Below are 26,154 nucleotides of genomic sequence, written 5' to 3'. Positions count from 1 at the left end.
AATATCCCCTTGGAGGGAATGGCATGGATTGCAGAAGTAGATATTCCACCTAAAGTGAAGAAACACCCTACAGTGGGAGCGACGATAAGAGCGATAAAAAGGATTTTCAGGAAAACTAAAATTTCAGAATATCTAAGCCCAATGATGCCAGTTCTTGGGAATCCGAGGTTTGAGATAGGCCTAACAGACCTACATTTTAATAACCTAAGACGAATGGGTATGGGCAGACTAATACATTATGAGAGCAATAATCAGAGGAGGACTAGTGGAGAAATTGAAGAGATAGTCAGGAGGGAACTGGATCCATTAAGACAATTGCAATTGAAAGCGGCAATCTGAGCAATAAAATCACAAGGGGGGGGGGGGGGGACTAGAAGACTATCGGAGTTTGAGGAAGTCTGCTTAAAGGGAAAACCAACGAGACATGGTTTGTCCTGTATGTATAGTCTGCTAGTAGAATCAGAAGCCCCACAGACTTTCCTATTTATCCAAGCCTGGGAAAGAGAGTTAGGGCTGACATTTTCAGAGACCCAGAAAAATAAAATTTTCAGGTTTACACATAAGGCCTCGCTAGCCACCAAATATCAGGAAGGGGGATATCAAATTTTAACTAGATGGTATAGGACTCCAGTAGTACTTAAAAAGATATACCTAGAAGTATCAGATCAATGTTGGCGATGCGGAGAGGCGGAGGGCACCATGGTGCACATATTCTGGGAATGCCCGAAACTGCCCGAAACTGAAAGAAATAAGGGAAATCACTGAGGTGAACCTGGGAGATAGCCCAGCGGCTTATCTGCTGAATGATTTCCCGATTTCCATGGTAAAGTTTAAAAAATCTTTGATTAGACATTTGCTGACCGCGGCAAAGGCATGCATTCCAATTCTTTGGAAGAGTACGGTTCTTCCGACAAGAAGACAGTGGTTGGCAGGAGTAACGGAAATTCAGCAAATGGAAAACTTGACCATGGGAATGAGGGAACAGGAGGAGAAATACAGACAGATGTGGGCCCCATATATTACATATAGAGAGCAAAATCCCTGAGGTGGGGATGGGAGGAGGAGGGGTGATATCCGAGAGGAATTTTTTTTTTTTTTTTTGAGGGGGGTTTGTTTAGGGGAGGGGTGAGGGGGAGGGGGGAAGGGAGTTCATAACGACAGGGTTTTTGTTTAATAACTGTCAGGAAGTTAAGAAAGTAGAATTTTGAGAATGAGAGGAATAACAGTAGCCAACATACTAAAGTAAGAGATAATTGAAATGTTAATTGTATTACTGTAACTATTTTTGTTTTGAACTCTCTATAAGAGAAAGAAAAATGTATAAAATAAAGAATAAAAAAAAAAAAGAAAACCGATTGCTTAGTGACACTGGCAATAGGGGGTGAAAGGGTTAACTAGGGCGGTGATCAAGGGGTTAAACCTTTATTTGGGGGGGGTAGGGGGCTACCCTGGACCTAAAGGGGCCTAAAGCTAACTGCCCTAACACTTTTTTCTGTCACAAATGACACTAAATGCAATGATCAGAAAATAAATGATCACTGCAATCAGTGACACTGTGACAGGGGGGTGATCGGGGGGGTTGGTGCAACTCATAGTTACGATGTCTTCTCTCCTCTGGAACCGGACTGAAAAGACCGCCAGAGTAGAGATGACATCACTTCCTCCCTGCCTGTGTTTACACTTACACAGGCAGGGCGGGCAGAGGAGGAAGCTGATTCGCGGGGAGCGATCGCGAGGGGGTGGCTGGAAACCAATAGCCGCCCCCTCATCCCGGATCGCTCCCACACGGTTACCGGCCGTCGTATGTACCGGAGGGGGTCCCGATCGGACCCCTGACCTCGGGAAAGGCGGGGACGTACATGTACGCCCATATGCCTGTACGTGCCATTCTGTGGACGTACATATACATGCGGCGGTCGGCAACCGGTTAAGGCAGGTATATGCAGACTTGTATGAGTGTGGGTAGGTCCAGGGATGGTTTCTCCACATAGATTCCCAGCTATTGCCTGTCTCCACGGGAACAGATAGCCTCACAAGTTCTCTCCTCGATTTGAGCCCCAGTAAAATCAAAAGAGACACTCCATTGTGAAGTACAGCAAGGGATTTTTAATAAATAAAGCTGTAGAAACTTACATCAAAGTAAAAACAAAGCAGCAGTGACAGCGGTGTTCAGGCTCTTCCTATTTCCCGGTCCATCAGATCCTTATCGGTTACGCCCCATCACCTCTGATGAAGCCACGTGATGGGGCGTAACCGGTAAGGATCTGATGGACCAGGAAATAGGAAGAGCCTGAACACGGCTGTCACTACTGCTTTGTTTTTACTTTGATGTTAGTTTTCTACAGCTTTATTTATTAAAAATCCCTTGCTGTACTTCACGATGGAGTGTCTCTTTTGATTTTACTGGGGCTCAAATCGAGGAGAGAACTTGTGAGACTATCTGTACCCGTGGAGACAGACAGTAGCTGGGAATGTGGAGGAACCATCCCTGGACCTACCCACACTCATACAAGTCTGCATATACCTGCCTTAAGGTAAGCGCTCTGTGAGCACAGCACCTAGAAGATTTATACAGAAGATTGTGAAGTTCCTTTAAGATTTGGATTGCACAAGGACCCTCATCACTTATTATTTTTTGCCATTTTCTGTTCACTTATGTTTGCACTTTGGGACTAATAGCATTTATTGCACATTGTCACTTATCACTTACAGTATTTTGTTATACATTAGTGGTTTTATTATCTATATTATTTATTTATTGGACTCAGGGCCGGCCTTTGGGGTGTGCGAGCTGTGCGCCATGGGCAACAGGGGCGCTGTGCAGCCATTCAGAGGCGTACTGGGGGGGGGGGGCGAGCCGCCCCCTGGGTACCACACACTGGGGGGTGTCAGACCGGCACCCCCTCCGCGATTGTATTACACCCGCGGTGGCATCGCCGCGGGTTTAGGCAGTGGCACACTGGCACAGGCAGGGAGAGGCGAACTAGCTACAGTGGCGAGGGGGTGTGCGGGGGGGAGGGTTCAGGGTGACACCGCTGCACCTACCATCCCCTCCTCTTGCGGCCACGAGCTGCCTGTCTGTGCGATCCTGGATGTCACACAGGCACAGCCGAGTGAAGTCGCCTCCCCCTCCTTTCTTTTTATGTGTAAACAGGGGGAGGGGACCTGCTGTGCATGTGCCACCACGCTGATCTGAGGTACTATAGGAGGGGCTGCACTGAACAGGGGGTGGGCTACACTGAACGAGGGGGGCTACACTGAACGGGGGGGCTGCACTGAAGGGGGGGCTGCACTGAATGAGGGGGGCAGTGACACTGAATGAAGGGGAGCTACACTGAAGGGGGGTCTGCACTGAACGGGGGGTCTGCATTGAAGGGGTGGATACACTGAAGGGGGGTCTGCACTGAAGGGGGGTCTGTGTAACATGCAGGGGGTCCAGAGCTGCAGGGTTCTGTGTAATGTAAAGGGGTCCAGTGATGCAGGGTGCTGTGTAATGTAAAGGGGTCCAGAGGTGCAGGGTGCTGTGTAATGTAAAGGGGTCCAGTGATGCAGGGTGCTGTGTAATGTAAAGGGGTCCAGAGGTGCAGGGTGCTGTGTAATGTAAAGGGGTGCAGGGTGCTGTGTAATATAAAGGGGTCCAGAGATGCAGGGTGCTGTGTAATGTAAAGGGGTGCAGGGTGCTGTGTAATATAATAAATATAGAGAAACCTAGATGACAGCCCTATAGGAACAAAGGCTGCCCCTAGGTAAGAGGCTACTGTTGGCAAAGCAGGGACTATACTCAGGGTGTGCAAAAAAATATTATAATTTATTAATTATTAATTTACTACAAAGCATGATAAAACTAATCAAAATAGAAATAGAAAATGTGGCAGAGCTATTAAATAGAACAGTATGCTGCCGCATAGGCGGTATAGCTAATGTCAGACAAACAAACAAGAAACAATGACAAACATACAACAATGAAACTCAGACAGTCCGGACACATAAGTATCACTTCTGTGGTGGTTCACCAGGAGAAGACACACCCCTATCGATTGGTAAATAGATGTACAAGAAATTAAGTAAAGATTAACCTAATAAATAGTGAACAATTGCTGTGTAATATAAAGGGGTCCAGTGGTGCAGGGTGCTGTGTAATGTAAAGGGGTGCAGGGGGCTGTGTAATGTAAAGGGGTGCAGGGTGCTGTGTAATATAAAGGGATCCAGAGATGCAGGGTGCTGTGTAATGTAAAGGGGTGCAGGGTGTTGTGTAATATAAAGGGGTCCAGAGGTGCAGGGTGCTGTGTAATGTAAAGGGGTGCAGGGTGCTGTGTAATGTAAAGGGGTCCAGAGATGCAGGGTGCTGTGTAATGTAAAGGGGTGCAGGGTGCTGTGTAATATAAAGGGGTCCAGTGGTGCAGGGTGCTGAGTAATATAAAGGGGTGCAGGGGGCTGTGTAATGTAAAGGGGTCCAGAGGTGCAGGGTGCTGTGTAATGTAAAGTTAAATTAAAACAAATTATTTGTTACAATTTTTTTTTTCCTCTTTGTGTAAGTTTAGGTGACCAGGGGGCGAGGGGTGAAGATGGGGGAGGGGGGGGGGCGCCACAGGATTAGCTCGCACAGGGCTCCTGAACACCTAAGGCCGGCCCTGATTGGACTGTATGTGCTGATCACTCTTTTATGCTTAACAATCTGCTTTTTGTATAAGACAGCTTGTCTGATCACTGGTCTGTTATATTTGGGTTAGTCTCCTATGTTCCCCCCACAGGTCAAAACCGCTTCCCTGGATGCAGATGTAAGACACAGTGTAATACCAAACAATGTCCATGTTATCTGGCTGTCCGTGAGTGTGACCCTGATCTATGCCTTACTTGTGGTGCCTCTGAGCACTGGGACTCCAAGATTGTGTCCTGCAAGAACTGCAGTATCCAGCGAGGCCTAAAGAAGGTTTGTTACTGTGAACAAATTATAGGTTTTAAAGGTATTTCATTGAGTCACAAAAGTAATTTTTGTGTGACTTTTTCAATATGTCTAGCTATCAAAACGTGAAATGATTGAGATCTTACAGGTTTAGGATCAGTCTTGATTCATAACACAAGGTCATGTTTTTTTACTTGTTGCTGATAGTATAATACTTATTTGTTTCACCCTTTTGCTGCCAAAGCAGTTTTTCCAATTTTCACACAATAAAATTGTCAGTTTGGGTTCGAAACGTACTTTAAACCAAGGTTCACACTGACCGTGAAAATGAAATTGTGCAAGTTCAGCTAAACTTTGCACAATTTCATTCCCGCATGTCAGTCCCAACTTCGGGGCCATTTCAGAGACATCTGTGAGGGTTGCTGAACAGATGTCGATGGAAATCGAACACCCAAGTCGCCAAAAGTAGTACAGAAACTACTTTTGGGAATCGGTACTGTGTTGCATCGATTCGGATGCTGCCATTGCCGAAAATTACTGCTGATTTGGCATGAGATTTGACATGTCAAATCGCATGCAAAATCGCCCCAATGTGAACCAGGGCTCAATCTCCAAAACATGACATACTTGCTGTAAGCAAAGGCCCTGTAGAGTAAAAAGATGGTAGTTGCAATTTTTCTATCGTCAAATGAGAGACACAGGAATTCTAAAACAGTTGTGTTATACCTCCACCTGAAAGAGGAAAACTGGGGGGGGAAAAAACACTGCAATTCAGCCCCCTGTATGACTCCTCCTCTACTGATCCTGCCTCAGTTTTTGCTGTAATGTGATAGCTTTAATAAACTTTTGGATACTATTTTGAATATCTCTACAGTGTGCTTGCGATATACGCATTAAAGGGGTTGTAAAGTAAAAATAAAATTTTCATAATAAACATCCTTTACCTGCAGACATTCCTCTCTTCACTTCCTCATTGTTCGTTTTTGCTCATAAGTTGCTCTATTTCTTCTCTGTTCTGTTCACTTCCTGCTTATCTGATTGTTACTCACCACCGTGAAGGGAGGCTTTACTGCGGTGGTCAGTGACGTGCTCACCCCCTCCAGGGAACTACATCTGTGTGGCAGGACGCTCTCTACGTGTTATAGACTTTAAGGAGGTGTGAATTACTGGGCGTGCGGCAATGCATACTGGGAAATGTAGTTCTTACATGAATGAGCGCCGCAAACCAGGAAGTGAATGAGAGAACAGAAACTAGAACGCCGGAGGTGATATAGATGAAGGAATTTTAATAGGTATTTACTTGTTTTTTAACAGAATCATTACACTATTCTGTCTGTCTACCTTGCAGACATTCATTTTAGGCAAAAAATGTTTTCCTTTACAACTCCTTCAACTCCAGATAAACAAAAGGGAAAAGAAGAGTGGCAGCTTTGAAATGCCCAGACTGCTACATCAGCTAGCCTGGGTAGTGAAAGATTAATCATCCAAGGAGAAACAAAAGAGTAGTGGTCAATCACCCTGCATAAACTTGTACAATGAACCATGAAGGAAGGATTGATTAATCAAACTTAGCTTGATTTTTATGGAGAGTACATGTTAGCTTATTATTGATCATGATCCAGTTTAACTGTACTGTATATACTGTAGGAAATTATTATTTTCCTAATTTTAGGGATATCATCGCTTAATTTTTGAAAGATGTCACTCTCTGTCTTCCTAGAGATGTTTTGGCCCATGACTGAACGAATGAGTTTAAAGTCCTGAAACTGTGTCACTTTGGGGCAGTGCCACCATATAATAGTCATAGGGCCAAATCCTCAAAAGAGATACGACGGAGTAACTGCTGTTACTCCGTCGTATCCCTGGTCCTAACTATGGAACTGATCCACAGAATCAGTTTCCCATAGAAGATCCGACATGTGTAATTGAATTACACTGTCGGATCTTAGGATGCAGTACCGCATCCGCCGCTGGGGGCATTTCGCGTCGAAATGCCGCCTCGGGTATGCAAATTAGGACTTACGGAGATCCAAGAAGCTTTTCAGCTTCGTTTTTTCTCCGTAAGTTTTATTTTGCAAACGCAAAATTAGGGCTGCTTTTACAAGGTGTAAACTGTTTACACCTTGTAAAAACAGACCTTTCTTGCTAGCGACGCGATTTTTTTTTAATTTAAATTTTTTTTTTTGGCGCCGTATCTTTTTTTTTACCCGACGCAACTTTATTGTCTCGTCGCAATCCACAAAGCCCGACGTAACGTAATTTCGCGCTATGCACGTCGGGAAAATGACGTCACGAGCATGCGCAGTACGGCCGGCGCGGTAGCGCACCTCATTTAAATGGGAATCGCCCCCTGGAGAAGAGGAATGCCTTGCGCCGGCCGGATTTAAGTTACACCGCTCAAAATTTCTAGGTAAGTGCTTTGTGGATCGGGCACTTAGTTAGAGATTTTGCGGCGGTGTAACTTAAATGGAAAAAGTTACGTTGCGCCGGGTTTTTGAGGATTAGGCCCATGGAGCCTACAGTACATGGTCATATTTCCGAAAACACTGAGACAAGGCCTGCATATTAATTTTAACTATTCTAGTTGGGACCATATACCAGCGTAGTAGTGTTTTATAGTTGGATTCAACCAAAGCTGTGTTTATGGATATTGTTGACAAATTATTTGCAATATCTTGCCAGTCAGTCAGGTCCCACTGGTTGTTTAATATATCTGCCTATACGGTTTAAAAGCAAGTAATACACTGTATCATCCTGCTCTGCAGACGCTCAGATGCTCTATATTTCTCTTATCGTCCATGGACGGACACAGCTCTTTAAATCTTGACATTTGGGTTATGTTCCTGTTCATAGGAGAGGACTAGGCAGAACATGTTAGTTATCTTAAAACATGTAACTTTAACAGAGTTGAACAGCCCCGCCCAGGGGGCGGTCCCTCCGGTCATAGCCCCTCCCCCTCTAACATGCAGCTCAGTTTTTTTTCTGCCTAGCAGAGGGGAAGGACGTGGCTCCCTTTGGGCCCAGAGTTCTGAAGAAATTCATGCCTTCCCCCAACTGAAGTTGCTTCCTCATCTGCTCCGCAGAGTAGAGGTTGAGGGGATCCCGGTGATTCTAATTGCTCCGGATTGGCCCCAGCGTCCCTGGTACGCCGACCTTGTGTGCCTGGAGGCGGATGCACCCTGGCGGCTGCCAATGAGGGAGGACCTTCTGTCTCAAGGTCCCATACTTCATCCTGCTTTACAGTCGCTGGTGTTAACGGCATGGCTATTGAAAGCCAGGTACTAAGGTCTGTTGGATTCGGTCATTTCAACCATGCTGAGGGCACGGAAGTCTTCTTCGCGGAAGATCTACCATCGCACTTGGAAGGCCTACATCTCGATGTGCGAGGAGATGAAGTGGCATCCATGGACGTATTCGGTTTCCAGGGTCCTGCTGTTTTTACAGCGTGGAGTGGATCAGAAACTTGCCTTAAGCACCATTTAGGAACAGATTTTAGCCTTGGCTGTTTTCTTTCAACGACCCTTGGCGACCCACTCGCTTGTAGGTACTTTTGTGCAGGGGGTTCGACATTCAAGAGAGTGAAAGTTATCCAGCGCTTCATCTCCCAGGCACACAAGGATGACAAACCAATTCATTCTGCGTGCATTGGATTTCATCCTGTTACACAACGCCTGTATCTGGGGGAGTGGGAGAACTCCTTCCTTTCCTCTGACTGCCATGACTCATTTTCGGACAAGATCCTAGTTTGGTACAGGTTTATCAACAATATCTTCCTGGTGTGGAATGGATCAATCGATAGCCTGAACCAATGTATTACATCTATGGGTCAAAAACGATTTCAATTTGAAATTCACCATGATATGCGACCCTAAAAAAAAAAAACATTCTTGGCTGTTACTATCTTAAAAATTTAGATGGCCATCTATCGAGTGTACTATACTAGAAGGAAATGGCCGGTAACACCATTTTCCCCCCTTTACCTTCCAGGACAGCTACATGAGAGATGATTGGGTCCGCCCTCTACAGGAATCACAAATCAGATACAATTTAAAAGGCCCCTCCCTCAGTTGTTTTGTGTTTCCAGACGCTCCAGGAGCACTGACACGTTTTTAGTTTTTCCTGATTCTGGTAACTGTGGTTGGCGGACCCCCCTTCTCTGGCATCATCCAGTACTGGTTGTGGACAAGTCCTGGGTGTATTAGTCCCTGTTTTTTTCTGCCAGAAGGAGATACTTGCTTACCTAGTGTAAGTGGTGGCAACTTCCTTCAGGTTTTTTTCCCCAGCTCTGCCTGGTGGAAGCCTCGTCCTCCCCGGCTTCACCAAGGTGTACCAAAATGGCGTTGGAGGACTTCCGGTTACGCGGCAAGATGGCACCGGAACCGGAAGTCACGTGACGCACTTTACGGCGCCGTGTTGATAAGGAACATAGCGTTGTACACTGAGGACATGCTGCCTGGGACAGCAGCCTTTTTCTCCGGCCGATCTTCACTTACCACATGGAGCTTGAGGACAGGCCTGAGGATGGAGCACCCGCTCGGATTGAACCAGCAGCAGCCTCTGGTTCCCATACTGCCTCCAAGGTAAGCCCTTGTCTGTGAGTATACAGCAGGGGACCTTGTTTGCATGGGCCTTCTTTTCTTATGGTTCTTGTTTCTGTTTTTTTTTTCTAAAAGAAATGTAGAAACTGTAGAGCCAGGCTGTCTGATGGATATAAAAAACTTGTTTGTGAGGATTGTATTCCATCTAGGGCTAGTTCAGAGACTACCTCTTTGAAAGAGTTAATGTCTTTTATGAAGGACTTTGTAGCCTCCTTCCGGTCTTTTAATGACAGGGCAGCAGGTCTGGGCCTTCTTCATCTGGTCCCAGAACTCAAGTGCCTTCGGCCTCAGGTAGACCCCTTCCTCGGTCAGAGACCAGTATATGCCTCTGATCTGGAAAAAGGGGAGAACCCAAGCTCTTCATCTGATGGGGATTCCGCATCGGTGGAAGAGGCGGGTAGCTCGAAGTATCTTTTTCCAGCAGAGGATGTTGATGAACTTTTAAAATCAATATATACCTCGGGACAGATTGAGATGCCACAGCAAATCCAATCTGTGCAGGATAAAATGTATAGGGGTCTTCAAGGGGTGGAAATCAAGAGCTTTCCTAGTACACCAGTCACTTAAGGATAGGATTTCTTCAGAATGGAAGGAACCTAAAAGGAGGTTGTTCCAGTCTAAAGGCCACGAAAGAAAATTTCCTTTTCAATCTGAAAATGAGGAGACTTTCTTTAAATGTCCTAAGCTAGATGCCCCTATGTCGCAGGTTTCTAAAAGGTCAGACCTGTCCTTTTTGCCAAATCATTGGTCTTCTTGGCTGATACAGCTGCAGCCTCTGTGAATTCTGCAGCTAGGTCTTCTGCTCTCATTAATTCAGCCAGGCGAGCAGTCTGGCTTAAATCTTCGGAGGGGGACCTTACCTCCAAAAACAAACTCTGCGGCATAACCTTTAAAGGCAAGCTCTTATTCGGTTTCTCCTTGGTGGAGGTCCTAGCTCGTTCCTCTGAGAAGAGTAAACAGGTTCCCTTCTTCTCAAAAGAATAAGCCACAGAATAAGAAGCCTTTTTGCGGTTTCCAGAACAAGGTTAATTTTAGAACCAAAAGGCAACAGGCGAAGAAAAAGTAGTCTTTTAACAAAGATAAGCAAATAAGGGGACTCTCTTTGCTCCTTCAGCCCCTTCCAAAAATTCCCAGTGACACCAGGATAGGGGTAGGGGGGAAGGTTATCCCATTTCGTCAAAGAATGGGCAGAAATTTCTGACAATTCCTTTATTCTTCAAACATTGGAAAGGGGTTACGGGTTGGAATTCAAGAGTCTTCCCCATCAGAGATTTTTTCTTACTCATCTGCCGAGAAACCAAGAGAGACTGCAAGCCATTTTGAATCTAGTTTCCCTGTGGGTAACAGAGGGGGTCTTATCTCCTGCTGCGGAAAATTCCAGGGATTTTATTCCTACGTCTTTTTGGTTCAAAAAGCCTCCGTCGGCTTCCGGATGGTCTTCAATTTAAGCATCCTGAACAAATATATTCTCTACAGACGTTTCCGGATGGAAAACATTTATTCTGTAAGGACTCTATTGTGGCCAGAGGTCTTCATGGTTACCCTGGATCTTCAAGACGCTTATCTTCGTGTTCCAATCTGCCAGAGTCAACGAAGGTTCCTCCGATTTGCGATTCTCATTGACAACGGGCCGAGTCAATGCCCTTCCTTTCGGTCTCAGCAGCACCCAGAATGGTTACAAAAATCATGGCCGAAGTCATGGTCTTTTTTCGGATACGAAGTGTATCAATCGTCCCATTCGACGATTTTCTGATCTTTGCCCGAGACCGAGTCCCTTATCCGGGATCTGCAGTTTCAGAATCTGGGGGAAGAAAGTCAACCAACAGAAGTCTTGTCTGGTGCCCTCCCATAGCATACTTTTTATCTAATAAACTCTATTGCTCGGAAAGAAAAATCTTCAGAGGAGAATATTTTGAAACTTCTTCTCTCCGTGTAGGACTTAAAATTGTTCCCACAGACCTCTCTTCGGCGGATCATGCACTTATTAGGATTAATGAATGCAGCCATCCCAGGGGTACCATGGGCCCAACTACACTCGAGACCCCTTCAGGTGTTTCTCTTATGCCATTGGGATCGCAGGAAGGATTCCTGGTGGGAGCAGCGGGAACACCTGCAGGGAGGGAAAAACTGGGCGCAACATGCTCCAGTAAAAGTTACTACAGACGCAAGTCTGTGGGGCTGGGTTGCGCACTCTCAGGACTGGCAGGCCCAGGGAGCTTGTTTGCCAGAGGAGGCAAGCTGCTCCTCGAATTTCAAGGAACTGCTAGCTGTTGGGAAAGCTCTCTTGACTCTGCAAGAGAGGGTCTGTTCAAGAGACCTATTGGTTTTCTCAGACAATGCCACTGTGGTGGCGTACCTGAACAAGCAAGGGGGCACTTGTTTGGAGTCACTTCTAACACTGTCACAGCAGATTCTGTCCTGGGCGGAAATTAATGTCACCTCTATTAGAGCAGTCCACATCAGGGGTTCAGAGAGTACGCTGGCGGACTATCTGAGCAGAGTGAGTATCAGTTCCAGCTGTTGGGAGCTACATCAAGGCACGTTCCGAGAGATTGTGCTAAGATGGGGTCTTCCTGCAGTGCATCTTTTGTGCCTCCAGTCTCAACAGAAAGCTGCTGGCATTTTTCTCACTAGAGAGCGAGTCAGGGTCCTTGGGGACGGATGCTCTCTCCTTCCCGTGGAATTTCGCTCTGGACTACGCCTTCCCTCCTTTTCCCCTCTTACCTCTGGTAGTTCGAGAAATTATTCAGGATCTGGTAGAAGTGGTTCTGATTTCCCCCTGGTGGCCCAGGAGAAGTTGGTTTTCCTCTCTGAAGACCCTCTCTGTGGATCTTCCCTGGCCCCTACTAGATCGGAAGGATCTACTCCATCAGGGACCAGTGTTGCATCCAAGCCCTCAGACCTTCCATTTGATGACCTGGAGGCTGAGCGGCGCATCTTACAATTGAGAGGGTGTTCAGAGAAGATTATTTATACTTTCCTGGACAGCCACAAGTTGGTCACAAGGAAAATCTATGGGGAAGTTTGGAAAACGTTTATTTCTTGCCAAAGGAAATCCGGTTAGATTCTTTTTCCACTCCCTGTATATTGGATTTTTTTGTACAAAGGAGTAGAGAAAGGTCTATCTGACAGCACTCTTAGGGCTCAGGTTGCTGCTTTGTCTGTGTTTTCAGACAAGAGGCTAGCAGAAGATCCTTTAGTCAGGAGGTTCCTTCAGCCAGATCTAGACATGCTCCCAGGATCGTCAAATATGTGCCTCCTTGGGATCTGCCATTAGTGTTAAATGCTCTAACAAGGGCTCCTTTTGAGCCTTTGCATGAAGCTTCCCTGAAATGTATTTCCTTAAAGATTTCCTTCCTTTTAGCTATTATGTCAGGGAGAAGGATTTCTGATCTGCAGTCCCTTTCCTGTAAAGACCCCTTCCTGCAGACAGATTGCATACAATGATTTTGTACAATCTCACCACTGCTATTTTTGTCTGGAAACTTCTGCCTGTGCCAGTCTGTGGGAGCCAGTCAAGCAATTGATGAATGTTGCAGCCAGGCCAGGGGACAGGGTCCAGTGGTGGGACTCAGTTCAAAACACGTTGGCTACTTGTAACTATGCATGCACAGCTGCATGCCACTCACTAACCAGGGGGCTTCAGCCAGGGCAGGGTGTGGCGCTCAGTGCTGTTCGGTGGCACTGGTCAGGGGGCATTACGTGTCCATCCAGGGGGTCAGCCCTGCCGGGTCTGCAGTGGCCTGGGCTTTCCATCTCGTCTCACGGTGTTGCTGGTGCCTCAATTGCACGTCTGTGTCCACTCTGTCTATCCACTCGGCTGCGCGGCTTGTGGTTTGACATCATCAGCGGGCGCGGGAGCGAGCCAGGCGGCGTGGGGTGGGCTCATGATCGGACTATCTCAGGGATTTCTGGACTCCAGAGTTGGCGATACGCATGCACAGTTCTCACCTGGGCCTGTCGCAGCCATTTTTACTGGCACCGTTCGGCTCATACGGACATTTGTGGGCACCGGAAACGTGCCCTGTTTTTACGGGCTGCCCATAAATCTACGGGCGGTTGGCAACACTGGCCGCACCCCTCTATTCATAGATCATGTTTCATTGATAGAAGCTGTAAAGTGATTGTAAAGCATGTCATACTTTCCTCCACGTTGCAGGTTGTTTTGCAAAGAGTGGCCCCGAGCCACGACTTCTGGGGTCTCTCGGCGGCTCTCATGGCACCTCCACATCAGATAACCCCCTAGGACAGGGATATGCAATTAACGGACCTCCAGCTGTTGCCAAACTACAAGTCCCATCATGCCTCTACCTCTGGGTTTGATGCTTGATGCTGTCAGAGTCTCGCTATGCCTCATGGGACTTGTAGTTTGGCAACAGCTGGAGGTCTGCTAATTGCATATCCCTGCCCTAGGAGAAGCGCTCTCCCGGGGGGTTACCTTGCACTCTCCCGAGTCATTCTTTCGGCGTCAATCGCCGCCGAATGTATGACTCGGCCCCAGACACCTGCGTCATTGGGTTTAATTGACAGCAGCTGGAGCCAATGGCTACGCTGCTATCAATCTATCCAATCAAGAGGCGGGACTCCATAGAGAGAGGGAGAGCGTGTCACCGCCAAGTGAATTCCACAGCTCAGGTAAGTAAAACGGGGGGGGGGGGGGATCTGGGGGCCGGTGACTGCCAGAAGTTTTAATGCATTAAGGTGAAAAAAAAATGAGGGTTTGCAACCCCTTTAATGAGTGCCTGTGGTAGTTCTTAGTTATTAACCCCCAGTCGCACCAGAGGTTTATGGCTGCAGGGATGGGCATCAGAGCAGGAAGATTTCTTCTAAACAAGAACAGAGCAGCAGCACAAGGGACACATTTCTCTGAAGGTAAACAATGTCCCTTGTAGTTATTAATCATTATTTATTTATATATTTAGGTGAACTAAGGCTGGCCATACATTATACAATTTTCCTTTAGATTTACCAAAACCATATAATATGAAGAAATTGAATAAGAAAATTGTATAATGTATGGCTAGCTTTAGGCTGTAAACTGAAAGTTTAATTTGTCATTAAACCATTTACTTGGTTTTCTCTGTTTTTACTTCTAGGTGAAGCTCCAGGAGGCTTTTATTTTCTTTACATTATTAAATGTATTTTCTTTTTCTAGCACTTGCTGTTAGCGCCCTCTGATGTAGCTGGCTATGGCACCTTTATCAAAGAGTCAGTTCAGAAGAATGAATTCATTTCTGAGTACTGTGGTGAGGTAAGTAGTTAATTTTACTTCACTTCAAAATTTTTGCATGGACAGCTGCTGGGACATAATTTTCTACTGACACTGGCATAACCATCAACTACATCTAAAGTGTTCTTTTCCTACAGACAATGGGCTTGATTTACTAAAAATGGAGAGTGCAAAAACCTTAGCTTGTTCAATTAAGCTTTGACAAAAAAAACCTGGAAGCTTCTATGCAGAACTGCACCAGAATTTGCACGCATGGCAACAGAATTGATTTTTTTTTTTTTACAAAACAAGCTAAGCATGTGGCATGGAACAGAGATGGATGAGGGAAAGCCAGAGTTCTGTAGTCTAGCAGGCAGGGCTGACAAAACTGTTTGGTATTTCAGTACAGTAATGGCACTGTGTCATCAGCCCAAATAGGAGCTCCATGGATTTCTGGTAGATCAAATTGTACTTTTCTGTACATGCAGCTTTTTTTTTTAGGGATAAAATATGGAAAACTGTGTATGTCCTGGAGAAATGTACTTTATACACCAATCAGACATACATTTATTGCCACCCATCTAATATTGAGTAGGTCCCCAAAAGAGCCCTGACCTGAGGAGGATGACACACTACTAGACCTCTGAAGGTATGCTGTGGTATCTGACACTAATGCTGCGTACATACGATCATTTTTCAGCATGAAAGAAAACGTTGTTTTTCAGCATGTCCAAAAAACAATGTTTTTCCAACTTCATCATTAAAAACTACGTTGCCCACACGCCATTGTTTTTAAAAGATGATGAACAAAGCGCGGTGACGTACAACGGCACTCTAAAGGGGAAGTTCTATTCGCCTTTGGGCTGCTTTAGCTGATTCCTTGTTAATAAAAGACGATTCACGCTTTTTTGTCTGTTACAGCGTGATGAATGTGCTTACTCCATTATGAACGGTAGTTTTACCAGAACGAGCGCTCCCATCTCATAACTTGCTTCTGAGCATGCGTGGGTTTAAAACGTCACACACGATCATTTTGAATTAAGTTTTTTAAAAACAACATTTTTTTCAAGGGTAAAAAATTATCGTGTGTACGCGGCATAAGGCGTCAATAGCAGATCCTTTAAACTGGAACTTTATTGAAAACAAATTCAGGCAGACAGGATTTTTAATGCAGAAGAGACTTATGTCTCTTCTGCATTAAAGTTGCTTACCTGCCTCTCTGCACTGTGCACAGAGCTGCGCATGCAGTGTAGAATTTTGGCAATGCCGAGGTTGACAGAATTCTCACACATGTGCAAGAGCAAGGTCATCTCAACCCAGCCAATTCGAATGACCAGGGATCGATAACTGGAAGTCGCCGCGTAAAGATGTCGGCAGCCGTCAGGGAGCTCCTGGACATCACAGCTCTGGAGTGTACCCCTTGCTCTAAAGTGTTAGTAAAGTCTTGTTTTCTTAATCGTACATCACGGGACACAGAGCCTGGTAATTACTAAGTGGGTTATATTCCACCTTCAGGTAATCAATCAATTAGACAGGAAGTTTCCTCCTCTTATAACCCCTCCCATACTGGGGGCACCTCAGTTTTTCGCCAGTGTCTAAGGTGTTGGTTACGAGTGAACATGTGCTCTGAGGAGCTCTACTGGAGGGAGCCATGCTGGATTTAACCACTTAAAGGGGTTGTAAAGGTTCCTTTTTTATTTTCTAAATAGGTTCATTTAAGCTTGTGCATTGTTGGTTCACTTACCCTTTTCCTTCAATTTCCCTTCTAAATGTTTTTTTCTCTTATCGTCCAATTAAATACATGTTACATTAACAGAGTTGAACAGCCCCGCCCAGGGGGCGGTCCTTCCAGACATAATCCTCCTCACTGCAGCATGCAGCCTCAGTTTCGTTCTGCCTAGCAAGGAGAAGGACGTATGGCTCCCTTTGGTCCCAGCGCCCTGAGGAGAAATTTTATTTTACTTTTTCTTGAAGAATCTTCTTTCAACTGTCGGCTGAGAGACAGGCTGGATAATATAGATCCTTGTAGTCTACTCAGTCCGACCAGCAAGCGTGGGCACACCTTTGCAAAGAGGCTGGGTCTGCCATGACTCCAGGTGTGGCCGGTGAGCTTTGCTCCGAGGTCCACATATGACTGGGCTGTGGTGTTGTCTCACTCACAGTGGACCAGGCCGACAGCTACCTCCATTGCGGTTGTAGTTCTGTCAGGAATGCGTCAGCAAGTCCTCGCTCGGATGGGTAAGTACAGTCCCTCCCGCTTTGGTGGGTTGGTACGGCTGGGCATTCCTGGGATTCGGGGGTCCTCTTCTCCTCCCTTCCCTGCTCCTTTTCCCTTGCTGCATTGCTAACATTGCCACTGTCAGGGGGGAGGGGGCCTTCCTGAGGGGACTGTGTTATCTGGCCTGTGTTTTTTCTCTTTTTTGTATGGGGCTTTCCTGTGAGGGGTTTTTCACTGGTAAAAAGCCCTAAGAGGCTTTTCCTGTTTAAAAGTGGAATTTTGCCGCCATTTGGCACACAGGTCCCTGCAGATGCCGCACAGTTACCTCACGGTTCTTTTCCTCTCACATTCTGTGTGCTGAGAGCGGACGGCAGCGATGGGCAGTCTCCTCCTGAGGTGAGTCCCCTGGGTACCCCCTGATCAGCGCAGCAAGTGGGTGAGAGGCCCTGAATAGGGCTCTAGGAGCTTTTGTTTATTTGTAAAGACAGGTGTGCATATTATACATACACACTATGTAAATATTATTAATATTTGGAGTCAGTATCTGGGTCCTTCCCCAACATGCTGGTGGTGGCAGCAGGTGTTGGCACCTGGGATTCCTACACAGGTTTTATTGTTAGTCCTGGACACGTTTGTATCAGGGTGGGGGTAGACTGCGGACGGGGCGGTAAAGGAGTGCCCCTTCCCCATTTATCCTCTGGGGAATGCTTTGTTATGGAGCCATGGACCAGGTACCTGGGTTAAAAAAAAAACAAAGCCGGATAAGGCATTTATGGGTGCGCTTCTCACTGCTGCAAGGGACTCTCTTAAGCTGGATAGTGCAGCTGGGTTTCCGCCGAGGGCTCTGTCTTTTTTGGATCACACAAATCAGATCGCTCTTTGTAGGTTTCTTCCTTCTGTGCCCTTCTTTGATAATTTCTAAGAGGCGGAATGAGAACAGCCACTGAGGGCTTTTGTAGTCCCTCACCGCCGGGCGGTTCAGTGCCCCTTTGAGGAGAGCCTTTTCAAAAGGTGGGCTTCTTCTCCGGTGGTGGACCCTCCGGGTGTCATGTATAGGTGACCACTCTCCCTATTGCGGGAACCCCCGCTTGTATGGATCTGACTGATAGAAGATCCAAAGTACTGACCTATTCCATGTTTACCATGCTGGGGTCTGACTTGCGGCCTTTTGTGGCCACTACTCTGGGGTCTCAGTCGGCGCTGGCGCCATTTTATGGGAGGTTTTTCAATTACATTGAAAACTCCCATTGGTGGCCATTTTGTCGTAGCCGCGCTATGGCGCAGCTTACATTGCGGTCGGTCATTTTACTGTGGCTGAGTTCTGAACGATCGGCAGCCATCTTGGAGTAGTCCTGACTCCTAGTGCTGTATACAACTCACGGAGTGAGCATTTTGCACCAGACAGTGGAGGAGCACCGACTCTCTCCCGAAGTTATTAGGCTAGCGGACCAGCTGGTCCAGGGCCTCATATAGGTCTGTGATGCCTCATTGAATGCTGCGCCCTTGCTATCCAGGGCTTCTGTTTCAGAATGGTTTTATGCACACGGTGGTGTAGTGGTTAACTCCATTACTTGGCAGCAAGAGAGTCATTGGTTCAAATCCGGACACTGACGCCAATCTGCCTGTAGCTTGCATTGTCGCTCCCTGTGTCTGCGTGGGTTCCTCCGGGTACTCCGGTTTCCTCCAAAGGCATGTGTGCATACACCTACGTAATATACATACACACTATTAGCCAGATTCAGGTACAGCGGCGTATATTTAAGCGGGCGTAGCGCAGCTCATATGCGCTATGCCGACGTAAAATAGAGAGGCAAGTACAGTATTCACAAAGCACTTGCTCCCTAAGTTACGTCGGCGTAGCGTAAATGGGCCGGCGTAAGCCCGCCTAATTCAAAGTAAGAAGGTAGTGGGCGTGAGACATTTAAATCAACCGTGACCCCATGCGCGCGCATGCTCAGAATTTACGCCGTAATATACGACGGCTCAATGGCAACAACGTGAACGTAACCTACGCCCAGCCCCATTCACGTACGACTTGCGTAAATGACGTAAGAATACGGCGCATAGATACGACGGCGCATCCATGGACTTACGCGGCGTATCATTAGATACGCCGTTGTTGCAAAGAATGAATTCTGACCATTCTCTGATTCCAGTTAACCAGGATCCCCCCCCCCCCCCGCAGGAATGCAATATGTTGCACTCGTCTCCAAGAAGTCTAGGGAAAGGCAGCTGTTAGGCAGGCTCCACAGACAAAAGACATTGATTAGATCACCATACATATAAGGATCAAAAGAATTGGAGATAATATGGTCGAGATTGCCCCCAGTGGCTAGGTAGGTGTTCCGGAGGTACTGGTTCTGAAACACATGTTGGAAAAACAGTCGAGGACTGTTCCAGAGGTACTGATTCTGAAACACATGTTGGAAGTCAGTTATGAACTGTTTCATGGGAGCCGGTTCTGAAGCCTATGGTGGGAGGCGCAACATTGTGGGCTACTCCATAGGAGCTATTTCTGAGACACATGTTGAAGAATGCAGCACATTAAAACAGTGGAGGACTGTTCGGACCATATGGACTGTTCGAGGGGAGCCATGTCTAAAGAAGGATGTGCGCCTTATTAGGCGCAAAGCGGCATATGTTGCAAAGAATGAATTGTGACCATTCTCTGATTCCAGTCAACCAGGATTCCCCCCCCCCCCCCCCCTGCAGGAATGCAATATGTTGCACTCGTCTCCAAGAAGTCTAGGGAAAGGCAGCTGTTGGGCAGGCTCCACAGACAAAAGAATTGGAGATAATATGGTCGAGATTGCCCCCAGTGGCTAGGTAGGGAAGGACAAGTAGTAATAAGGAAATGATCACGGAAGTGCAGTGATTGGGTATTGGCAATTGGGCGGTGTTGGGGGGGTGAGTGCTTGAAGTGTGGATGTTAAAACTGAATCACAATGGGTACAAACTCTCTTTACCATCCGGAGCTTGGCCATGAGGTTACACAGCTGTTGAGTGTTGAGTATAATTCCATCTTGTTTGCCAGTGTTTTAGTAAATTCATAGACATGTTTGTCCTTTATGCAATAGACATTTCTGTTAAAGCATTGTTTATTATGCAATAGGCATTTTCTGTTAGAATAAATATAACTGTTTGACTCAAATGTGTCTGTCTCTAACTAACTTCTGGCTTTAGGCCTAAGCACATGCTTGGTCATTTATATACTCGCAAGCCAAGGACTCATATACAGTAATACAGATGCAATAGTTATATATATATATATATATATATATATATTATAGGTTACAGTACACATATGATTAGTAGTAATTATTGCAAGTTTATTTCTTATAGCCTAGCGTAAGTGTTTCTGAATCCGGCTATATGTGTGTGTATTATTTAGGGGCAACCCTCCCAGGCCGTCAAAGGCCCAGCTGGGGGACTAATCCGTCCCTGGGTGCGTAAGCCGATCACGCTGGCACCCAAATCCTGCCAATGTATGTAGACTTCCCTCCCTGTCTCTTGGTGGGAGGGGTGGCTTGCAGGTTCACAATTTGGTGAAACCTCCCTGCTCTCTGACCAGTGGGTCTGCGAGGTGGTCTCTTCGGAGTACTAGATAGGGTTCCCTCCTATCCACAGAACACAGTTCTTTCCTCGTGTCTTCCTCTACCAGCCCGTCGCTCTGCCTTGGGCAGTGTGGGACTTGCTAAGCTGCGGGGTAATTTTACCTTTCCTGCAGGACGAGAGGTTTGGGGTATACCTTTTGTGAACGTCGGGTAGTTCTGCATGTAATCCATTCGTTCGGTGGTAGCTGCGCTCCATCCGGGGGACGTCCTGGCATCCTCGGACATCAGGGACACATACATGCATGTCCCGTTTTGCACATGTCAGTGTTTTTTTCTGTGCTTCATGATGAGAGAGGGTCTCTGTCAGCCTGTGGCCCTCCCTTTTGATCTTGAGAGCAGCTTCTGTCTCAAACCTAGTGGATGTGTTATCTGGGCATGCTAGGTTTCGACTCGGTGTTGGAGTACCTAGAAAACCCACAACGGGTAACACTATACTACACGCCACCAGTGCACACCCTACATCCTTGATAGGATCAATACCCTATAGCCAATATCTGCGCCTCAGGCGCAATTGCTCCACCCAGGAATCTTTTTTACTGGAGGCAGCAGGATTAAGAGACAGGCTATTACAAAGGGGTTACTCGAAGAAAAGCCTTAAAAAATCGTTCCAACATGCCAATGGACATCTTAGGTCACACCTATTGGTCCAGTCAGGCTAGAAGACCCCTGATGGCAGTGATGTTACCAGATTAATCACGAAGTATCACACTCAACATCAACAAACGAGAGGGATTTTAAAACAATTCTGGCATTTACTCTCCTTCGACCCCCAACTTGGCCCCTTTGTACCCAAAGAGCCCGCGATAACCTATCGACGGGCCTGTTCACTTAAAGACCACCTTGTGGCTAGTGAGTTTAAGGACAGTTTCAGGAATGATCCTTGTAAAAGGAAGGGTACCTATACGTGTGGGGGATGCTCTATCTGTCGTTACATCAACACAGAGCGACATATTGTTTTACCCAACGGTCGCCCCTACAGACCCAGACACTTCGCCAATTGTAAGACCCTTGGTGTAGTATATTTACTTACGTGCCAATGCAACAGTTTCTACGTAGGTAAAACCAAATTACCATTTTTCAAGCGAGCTTCCCGGCATTTGCACGCCATGCGTTCTGCTAACCCCGACTTACCACTAGGGCGTCATATTCTGTTCCATCACGATGGACACTTCCCTGGGGTTACATTTCTAATCCTCGACAGAATTTATCCAAGCCCCAGAGGTGGGGATTGGAATAAGATTCTGCTACAGCATGAAACCCGCTGGATTGCAGAGTTAGAGGCCAATCTTCCACCCGGCCTCAATGAGCAGATCAGCTTCAGGCCCTTTTTGGAGGGTTTTTCCTCCGGGGGATGTGAAAAAGACTAATGTGTATTATGGGGATTTATCTGCAAAATATCTTCTCAATTGTTTGCTACTATTATGTTTCTGTTTGCCACTCTTTTCCTTTGATATTCTTCCAATCATTGGTACCTTGCATCTATCACCATGTCCCTGTATCCTTTGCATACCCCCTGGGACCTCTCTTCCAGGCTCAGAAAGGTTTCTAGGCATTCCTCTGTTGTCGTTTTCGAGCTGGGCGCACGTAAGCCGTTCCCCCTTGGGAGACGGCTTCTCCAGACCTGGTCCCTATGCACCCTTGGGTGTTATTGACCATGGGTCTATATATGCGCCTATAACAGGGACATGGATCACACAGGGGATATCCCCGATGCCCCTGGTTTTCCTCCTTGTCCCTGGACCTTTTGTGGCCCTTGTGTCCATATATTCTGCATAATTATACTTTGTTATGTTTAAACGTCTTTGTCCCTTTAAGAATTGGTTAACTGTCTAGTTTCCATGATACCCTTATCTCTATATATAATCGACACTCATCATATCCTGTGTACCTGGTATGCCCTTACCATGGCATTTCCCCTTACTGTTTGCTCCCCTCAATAAATTCACCTTTTGTGCTGACACTTCCCCCTGTGCCTGCATCTGTGACGCTTTTTGCATCACACTGCCTTGTCCCACCCTCGCTACTCAGTTTACTTCCAGCCTTATGGGGTCATGTGATTCTCTCAATCACATGACACGACTTCCCTGTCTTTCTCGGCGCACTGACGTAATTCACGTTGCCACGCCGTAAGTGTGGGCGCCAGTGAGAGGATAGGGCGCAATATCCGCCCTCTCTCTCCGCCCCGCTTACCACACACATGACGCAGTTGCGTCATTATGTTGGGTCAAGCCTCGACGCCGCCAGTGTGGGTTCAATTGAGAGGATAGGGTGCTATATCCGCCCTCTCTCTCCACACACAGGACGCAACTGCGTCACCACGCTACCGCCCCTTTTCTCACATAGACCTATTGTAACTCACTGGTTCAGTGACTGACGCCTCCCACCACACACGGCCCTCCCCGGTGCTCTCCTATTTAAAGCTGCCTGCCGCCTCACAATGTCAGACATTGCGGACGGCAGTGGTGTCAGCAGCTCACTTCATACCGACTGGGAACCTTCCTATGTAAGTACTCCCTTCCTTGACTATTCCCAGCAAAGCTCGTTAGTCCCCTTCCTCCATTCCCTCACCATGCTTTCCTACAGCTTATCATGTCCCTAATTCTTATTATTTTTATCTTATACCTCCAGCTATTGAGCTCTCTACTGACCTGTCTGGCCATTATACAATACTCACCCTCCATTACAGGTATGCTGTGGTCCTTATATATAGTTTTTTGGTTCAGTCTTCTATGAGCCATTTATTGTCTAGTACCTACCATATTATCCTGTCTTTTCATTTTAGCGACAGGTAAAATTAAAATAAATATTTTTTTACGCTGTGACACTTTCGGCCAAAGGTCTTGCTTCATTGCGACTCAATACACGATGCCAGTTTCCATTCCTTTCTTCACCACCTGAGTTTTTTTCTGCGTCCTGCCAGCGATGTCCCATCAAGGGGTGTGCAAAGCTGCATAAACGTCCTGGGTGGTATGATGCTTTTTAATCTGTGCCCTTTGATATGTATATTGCTATCTTTCTCCATTGTACGTTACCATTTTCAACATATATGTTATTTTGTTTGTTTTTTCTAGAAAAGTTGTTAAATACACTTTGACTCCATAAATACCTTGGCCCCTGAAGAAGGAAACCCGAAACGCGTAGGGCCCTGTATTCGTATTGTGGACTCTCTCCTTTTTTCAACTGCCTTATGTGTTGTTTTTAAACTATTATGTCATATATGTATATTTTTTGTTGATTATTAAATAATTATATTTTTGTACGAACTTTGACTACTTTAACTACTGTTGCCTCAAAAGCCCCACTTTGGGGGATTCTCCATTTTTTCCTGTTTACCAGGGGTGTTGGCAACCACTAGAGACCATATTACCAAAGATGTCCCATTCATACTTTTGTATTTAGGGTAGTAGATACCCATGAAAGCGGCTTACCCCCTCTTTCAGCCCCCCACTCACATCTTTGTTTGATCTCTACATACTCTACTCTTCCATTTTCCTTGAATTATTGTACAAATTCTTTCTTTATTTACAATTTGTACTCATTACTGTTTTTTCCGTTTTTTTATTCCTTTTGGAGCTGGTGGCATTCATATCTGGTACAGTTTTTAACTTTTGCCACTCATCATGTTTCAAGGCAGGGAATGGGATGAACTTATGCAGGGTTACTCTGCCAGTCATCACAAGGGGAAGGCTATACAATCTGAGCTCTCCTCCCTGTGTAGCCAATTAGGCAGACTGGTGGAGAAAAAGGCAGCTCTTTTTTGGCATGTTGACAGTTTCGAAAAATATCTACGAGAAGACATTAATCGGATTCAGATCTTTCCACTACTAGACAATGTGAACTCTGATTTCCGTAAAAAATGGGAGCTGAATCTCCAACTTTGCACTGCCAATATGATGAAGCTTCTTATAGAAGAATATAAGATCAGATCAGGGCAAGTTGAAAAGGACATTGACGACATTTATACCAAACTCTTACCTTTTCTGGCCCTTCCAGCCTTTAAAGAGCATGAGACCAAAATCAAGGGACGACTTGATGTGGTCATTGCAGAAACTTTGCATAAAAAGGAAACCAAATTTTGGAGGGACAAACGGTCTTTTCAAGAAGGCAAAGCCTATAAATGGCAAACGGCCTACCCTACCCAACAAAACTCTTTTAAAGGAGGCACTGCCTTTATTCCTAAAAAGGGCTACAAGGCCTCATCGAATATCCCCAACAATGCTCCTACACAAAACTCCTCTAGAAACAGAAATGCAAAGCCTAAACGAGCCCTGTCAGATAAGGATGATAATACCATCAAGAAACGCATAGTCCAACAGCCAGGATCTACCAATATCCTCACTGACTCTGACAGATCCAATCAACAGAACAATTCCCCAGCCCAGACAACTGGACTGTTCTCTGTGTTTTCAACCTCACAACAACCTAGTACCCAACTTACCCATGAAGGGCTAAGACCTACAATCAAAGAGACCACCGACATGGGGTTTTTTCCTCAAGTCCCCCACACACGGCAGGACACTTAGACCCTTTCAAAAAAATCGATGATGAATCTACTTCCAATGCTGGCCTTGATATAATAAATCTTTCTAACTATGAACTCTCCATTGATGAAAAGACCCTATTAACTAAGGGCCTTTCGTTTTGTCCAACAGCACCCCTAGATACTTTTGAAATTATAAAGGACATTCACTTGTTCGCTAGGAAGTTGCTACTCAAGAGTCTATACTCCAAACCCAAAACAGAACTCTCCCATATTAGTGCTCAACAGCACAAGGAGGATATGGATTTACTTTTATCACTTTGTGATGAGGTAGACCTCTCAGACTCTAATGACATATCGGACATAGAAGTCCTTATGTCCGAATCCATTCCAACTACAGTGTCTGAACAATCATCAAACACATTGAAAAACAAATCTGACAAGTTTCCTCCTTTACAAACTAATTCAAACCTAGCTGCCTTTGTAGCACTTACCACAGCGGAGATCAATAAATTACGTAAACCACGTAACACCAGACAACTTACTCACCAATTAAACGAGGCACTAGACAAACTTAAAGATTGCCATTCACTTACCATTAAGCCCTCCGATAAGGGGGGCAACATCGTGATCCAAACAAACGATCAATATAAGGCTATGTGTTTAAAAATCCTTTCCAACAGGGACTGGTATGTTCCCATTCAAAAGTCTACCATCATAAAATTCGAAACCGAGTTCTATGCTCTAGTAGATGGAGCATTCTCCCAGGGTGCAGTGAACCATGATATATGGGAGTTCATTCGTACCAAATACCCTAAAATTCCAACCTTTTACTGCCTACCTAAAGTCCACAAGGATCTTACAAATCCACCGGGGCGACCCATTGTATCAGGCAGTGGCGTCCTGACGGAGAATCTTAGTATCTTTGTCGATTCCCATCTGAAACCTTTTGTAATGCACCTCTCATCTTATGTTAAGGACACCATCCATCTTCTAAACAAAATTGAGCACCTCAACGTATCTCCAGGAGCACTACTGGTAGCCATCGATGTAGAGGCTCTCTATAGTTCTATTCCACACCTTTTAGGACTGGCTGCTGTAAGGAATGTTCTTTTTCCCATCTTTCGGGTTG

General features: G+C 46.0%; 1 protein-coding gene across 3 annotated transcripts in view; it reads left to right on the top strand.

Annotated features, from left to right (window-relative positions):
- The window catches only part of EZH1 (enhancer of zeste 1 polycomb repressive complex 2 subunit), a 394,387-nt gene that overhangs the window by 279,304 nt on the left and 88,929 nt on the right, over window positions 1–26,154 (top strand). For all 3 annotated transcript variants that reach the window (XM_040329824.1, XM_040329823.1, XM_040329825.1), the window contains 2 exons: window positions 4,752–4,930; window positions 14,657–14,752. In XM_040329824.1, coding sequence (XP_040185758.1) covers window positions 4,752–4,930; window positions 14,657–14,752 — 275 coding nt within the window. The remainder of the gene's footprint in view (window positions 1–4,751; window positions 4,931–14,656; window positions 14,753–26,154) is intronic.

The sequence above is a fragment of the Rana temporaria genome, chromosome 12 (genome assembly GCF_905171775.1).
Source record: "Rana temporaria chromosome 12, aRanTem1.1, whole genome shotgun sequence".
Classification (NCBI taxonomy): domain Eukaryota; kingdom Metazoa; phylum Chordata; class Amphibia; order Anura; family Ranidae; genus Rana; species Rana temporaria.
This window is presented reverse-complemented; position numbering and strand designations above follow the sequence as displayed.